The sequence below is a fragment of the Cheilinus undulatus genome, linkage group 3 (genome assembly GCF_018320785.1).
Source record: "Cheilinus undulatus linkage group 3, ASM1832078v1, whole genome shotgun sequence".
Lineage (NCBI taxonomy): Eukaryota > Metazoa > Chordata > Actinopteri > Labriformes > Labridae > Cheilinus > Cheilinus undulatus.
The window spans coordinates 12511581-12517614 of record NC_054867.1 but is presented as its reverse complement, the minus strand read 5'-3'; the positions used below and the strand labels follow the sequence as shown (position 1 = coordinate 12517614).

Genomic DNA, 6034 nt, shown 5'->3' with positions numbered 1-6034 from the left:
AAAAAGTGTATAAACAGTTCCATCCCAACTTTTTTGGAGCATGTTGCAGGTATAAAATTCAGAAACAAAAAAAAAACAAAAAACAGTCAAGTTTATTTGTCTGAATGCAACACAAAGATGAGATTTTAATTTTCAGTCTTGTATAGGTTGAAAATGATTTGCAAATCTGTTTTTACACAATGTCCCAAATTTCATGGAATGACGTTTTGTAAATGCTGAGGATTAACAGCTGTTTAACTGTGACAGCCAAATGTAATTCAGTGTTTGTATTCTGTGAAATGCCAAAGCCAAATGAATAATACTCCTGTATGTAGGTCATTTGTATTGACAGAAATCCCAATAAAGCTAGAAGAAGATCCAGTTCTATAAATCAATAATCTTTATTAACACAGTATAAACAACAAATAGCAACAGAGGAAACCCTCATGTAGGGAGTATATGGACAGAAGAACAGCAGTACATTTCAGAGGGGCTGACTGAGACAGAAGCAAAGACATGGGGCTGATTATGGTTTAGATTTCATGGAACACATACAGTAGGCCTATACACAAACCTATGTATTTGATGCATGGACCTTGCATGTTCCTAAAGCCATTCAGTCCATTTGCAGAAAGACAAAAAAGAGAGGACTCACAGTCATGCTGAGCAACAGTTAGCTACAGTATGAAACAGAGTCATTACATAAAAACGTAAAGTAAATCATCTCTTTAGAAAGGTTCTTTTATATAAATGATTTGAAGTGTACAAAACAGTATTTTACACATTTCTTGATGCATTTCTTGCATCTGAGCAAGAGCCAGTAGCCTACAGTACACCTCCCTTCAAGTACAAACTACTTCACTGGATTACAAGCTACATACAGACTGCACTGTACCTCTGTAGCACAGCAAGCCCACATGGCATTAGGAGACAATGGGAAAGGAAAGATCAGCAGCATCGTCTTTTATTAGGAATACACACCTATAAAAATGCACCAGGCCCTCATATATTGCCAAAATCCCATGCAAAACAGCAGAATGCCATCCAAACTAATCATAGTGACCCAACCACCTACAGTAGGTATCAATGCAGCAGCATGTAAACATCCGCGGCTGCTTCTATGTTTCTAATGTTCTTGATATACACATGATAAGTTAAGGCTCTTTAAGGACCTGAGGATTTTGAACATATGATGAGGCACACAGAAGGCAAAGAATAGCTCTAAACACAGGGCTGACTGAAAGAAGAGGAGCATGAGGCAGGGTCCGCTCACCAGAGCAGTCTGATGACAGAGTTAGAGGAACCCCCGGGAAGGGGCTCTCCAGTACAGCACGCTGCTGTTTCTGGTAACAGGCTCACATGGATGGCTTTTAGGACTCTGACTTTCTGGAAGTTCTTGTACACCTTCTACAAAATGACTGGCTATGAAGTCTAGGCATGCTGAAAAGCTTGGGTGTGTTTTTTCATGCTATTTGATGCCAGTGGAGTTATTGGTAGCAGTGTGTGTTCTCTCTGTCCTTACTGGCCCTGAAGCAATCCCTTTTGAGTGAAACGCTAATGCTTTTATGGTTCTTAAATGCAAACTGGAATCTGGAGCTCAACAGAAGCTTTAAATGAGACTCCAGTTCTCCTGTTGTGTCTTTGGAGTTGTCCCATTGGCATCAACAATCAAAGCCATGCCTGAGATGCCTCTTAATCTCCCTCCCAACAGATGATCTATCATGTTGGATTTTTCTTCTGTCTTCTCTGATGTGTTATGTTATGTCAGGGAAACTGACCAGAGAGCAGAGAGATCTGCACATGCAAAAGTCACAAATGTAAAAGAAACCAAATCGCAAATTGAAATGATAAAGTTTGTTGCAAGAAGATGGAGCTATGAGACGGAGAAAAAGTTGTTGAGCTCTGGCAGCAACGTCCTGTCTTTATGATGTGTCACAGAGGGACTGCAACAACAGACCAAAAAAAAAGGGGAATGTTCACAATAAATAGAGGATGGACTTCAACAACCTGGTGACTAAGTTCTGTTTGCATTAGCAGCAAGCTCCAGGTTTTGTCTTGCCTAGCCTCTCTTTTCCAATTCCTCCAATGGGTCTTGATGAATGGTTGTGTGGGTACCACTGTGTACCTGTGTCTTGTGGTCCTTGGTCCTTCTGGTCTTACTATGCTCTTGTGAGGCCTGGCATGGACTGCTGACCAGAGGCGCAGACTGGACTCCTTCCTGACAACTTCTCTTCTGCACATTTTTGAGTATCGTTGGCAAGACTGTCTGTCTAATGCTGACATGCTCAGGTGAGCTGGGATGGGCTGCCTGATGCAGGAACTGCAGCTATAGGCTTTTACGGGCACCTCCCGCTTATTCCCTGGCGCACTGCATATTGGGTGCGTTGTGGAGGGAGCAGCTGTGAAGGTACCTGGAGAGATGAGGCGGCCTGGCACAGGCCTGGAGGATGGCCATCAGTTGGCTGGAGCAGTACAGGACCAAGGTTGACACAGAGAAGTGCTGAATTCGCAAATGCTCTCATACCTGACTTGACCTGACTGTGTTACCTGTTTGTTAGACAGGTCACAAATTTATGGTTCTGTAATCACCTTATCCGACACAGTGACCGACACAACACATAAAAAGATTGCGTAGTCCAGTGATTCTAAAGAAGGCCTGAAGCAATGACAGGGGGGCTTGGCAAGGCTAAATAAAAACAATGTGCACCGTTATGTACCATTAGTACAGTGACTTTAACAAACGAAGGTAAGAATATATGATGAGTCATATCTGCTCTTGGCTCCACCTGTAGGATGATGGGCATTAAAGAAAGAACAACAGGCTTTCCTTTTACAAAATCCTTTCTGTGTGTGACAGGTTTTTCCGTGAATATCACTTTACTTTTATGTGTTGATGTGCAAAGTGTAGGGTGGGGGGTCTTGGGAATATTTTGGGCTGCCCAACAGAAAAAAAGCCTGGTACCCACTGGTGTAGTCTGACTTCAGCTCAAAAATGACTATTTTGTACCATAATTTATTCAGTGCAGATGTGTTTCAAAGGGCCAGTATGGACAGTAGAACTAGTTATAAAAGTATGCACGCTGATGTGTTATGTAAGTATTGCATTAAGAGAGATTTGATATAAATCCAAACCTTTTTTTATGTGGTTTGTGCCAGTAAACATGATATCCTGTAGGAGGATAATCCAAAGATAAAGGCTTTTACTTTGTTGCAGAACAAACACACGAAAGGAAATCTTGGTCAATCTTTGAACATGAACTTTCGTCAGCCAAGTCTGTGTAGTTTGCTAACATAAAACGCTTCAGCATGTGCTGTCTGGAGACGCATGATATTGAATGCTGATCCCTTCTTCACTCCAACAAACACCTAACATGATGATGCGATCCTTTAATTGTAATATTGCAGAAACACAGATTCAGAGTTCTAGGAGATAAGCTTATTAGATCACTTGATTGAAAAAAGAATGATTCTGGTGTCTTACAACCAAAGTTATAGGTATTTTCCTGTTTTAGAGGACAAGAGGTGCACTGTCCAATCAGATTCTTAAGCTCCAGATGGGAATAGTTGATGATGTTTGCCACACACTTCATAGATCTCACCCCAGAAAGCCCCGACCAACATCAAAATAATTATGAAAAAAAATCTATAAAAGCTCAACATGTCATACAAAAAGATGCATTTAAGACTTTTTTCTTTTTTTCTTATGAAAGCTGCTTTGGTAACAACATATTCGCGACATCAGTCAATCCCCTTTACTTAGCATGGGTGCTGCATGAAAGTCCTTTTTCCGTCATCTCATTGGTGTATTTTTTCTCTTCCTTCTGCCTCTAAAATCTAAATGAATGGATCTAGTCACACCAGAGTGGGCTGTGTTTGCATTCCACCGTTGAGCTGTCTGCACATCAGATGCAACGTCTGCTGGAAGCTGTTTGTCATAAAGATGTCCGTGCTGTGAAAGACAGTGCTATTGTACTCAGGGCTGATAGAGTGGAGACCTTGGATGCTGAGCCGACAGCGTTGGGGCCTGAAAAGGAATTGAAAAGGAACAAGGCTGTTTGTCGGTTTGCTATGAAAGACAGAAAACAGACTTTGGCATTTCATATCGTCAATAGAGCCTGTTTCAGTACCTTCCAGCTGAAGTAGCTTATCTCCAAAATGCTTGAAAGTTATTACTCAAACAGCACAAAGAGGCATAGAAAGTATTCTAAGAATTATCAACTTAATATGTAATGCTAGTTTCAAGATGTCAAGCAGAGGCCATAATAACAAAAGCATCTCTTGTAGCACATTTTTCTCTGGCTCTCTCTGTTCCTTTGGGTTTGTTGATATCTAATCTGTAGTGGCAAACACAAGCAGGAGAGAGGATTATTCAACTGAGTGACAAAGGAGGCACTTACTAGCTCTCCACTGACCTGGTATCCTTGGGATGGTGATCTGCCTGCTACTGCTGCCTTCCCCTCCCTCTCCAAACGGCTTTATCTGCACGATATAATCTTCATCGGTGGGCAGAGCGAGCTCTACAGAGGTCGTGTTGGTTTCCATGACGTTGGGGCGGCTGTGTCGATTCTTCTTGTACAGCACCTGAGGATGTATGGTACAAGTCAAGTCAAAAGGCACAGAAGCCACGGCAACAAACACATTTTTCTGATAAAACCAAGCAACTGAGCGCTTACTTTGTAACCAGTGACCTCTGACTCATTCTCCAGGGCCCGGACCTGTTCCCAGTTCAATATAATCTTGGAGTTTGAGGTGTTCCATGTCACCTTAGCTGGTGGCTGACTGGGAGCTGAGGGGAGGAAAACATATTATCCACCTCAAATTAAAGCTGAAAGGAGTGACAGAATAAAAAAAAAACTGAATAATAATGTAAAGGTTCATTTTTCCTGTGATTTACCAATCTAGCAACACAGATGGATTTGCCAGACTCCATCTCTGTCATCAGGCAAATCCATCCTGAAAAGCTCCAATCCACATCGTTTGGACCAATAAGCATCACTTCAGGAGAATAAGGTAGTAGTTATGGGTGAGGTTTATTCTACTCAAAGTAGCTTGCAATGGCTACCTCCAATGCGGATGTTAGCTTGGATGTAACTCTAGCATAGCGTCAATTTAACCAGAACTTGAACACGTTTCTGCATGAAACAAAGAATAAAAACAACACTAAAATCTTTTCATGATGGGAGAGATGTTTTCGCTCTTATGCTGACCTGCTTTAGTATGAGTTTGTAAGAGTAATGAGGGGAAAGGGTTAGTTGTTGTGTGAGCGGTTGTACACAAGCGTTGCTAGTTGGGTGATTTGCCCTGAAGTAGCCACAGCGGCAGCTTTGTCAGAACTGGTCAACATTTCTTTATTAAAACAAGGGCAGAGAGCAACACCGAAAGCTTTTCATGGTGGAAAAGACGTTTTTTCTCTGCTTTGGCATGAGTTTGTGACCATTACAGGTAAGGTCTGCTGGTGTATCCAATAGCTGCTGCTATGGCAGCTATTAGCTCAGATGTAGCTGTAGGGAAGCAGCAGTTTAATCAGAACTGGACAACATTATTTTTTAAAACAAGAGCCATGCCAAAGACTTGTCTCCACAGAGACAACATTTTTGCATGTCTTGGCATCATTATTATTGAAGAGAATCTCAAAACCACCAGAAACTGGTTTGCTGACCATGGTTTTAATGTGCTTGATTGCCCAGCCAACTGGTCTGACCTGAATCCCATTGAACAGCTCTGGGGAATGAGCTAAATGCTGTTATCAGAGCAGCCTGAGCTTCATAACACCCCAGCAGTGCCACAGACTGATTACCTCTGTGCCACATAGGTGCAGAAATTTGTGCAAAAGGAGCTCCAACCAATTATTGAGCGCATAATTATCCAGAAGGACAACATTTCTGTATTATTAATCATTTTTGGACTGATGCTTTATGATATTCTAATATTTCCAGATAGTGGAGCTTTGATTTTCACAAGCTGTAAGCTTTTATAATCAATGTTAAAACAAAAAAAGTCTTGAAATATTTCACTTTGTATGAGATGAATTTAGAATATATAAATGTTTCACTTC

General features: G+C 41.4%; 1 protein-coding gene across 1 annotated transcript in view; it reads right to left on the bottom strand.

The window, feature by feature from the left end:
* Window positions 1–392: 392 nt before the first annotated feature.
* The window catches only part of LOC121507462 (contactin-4-like), a 268675-nt gene continuing 263033 nt past the window's right edge, over window positions 393–6034 (bottom strand). The window contains exons 21-23 of the mRNA XM_041783800.1: window positions 4653–4765; window positions 4377–4560; window positions 393–4003 (exon numbers count right to left, since the gene is read on the bottom strand). Of these exons, the coding sequence (XP_041639734.1) occupies window positions 3912–4003; window positions 4377–4560; window positions 4653–4765 (389 nt within the window). The 3' untranslated portion in view covers window positions 393–3911. The remainder of the gene's footprint in view (window positions 4004–4376; window positions 4561–4652; window positions 4766–6034) is intronic.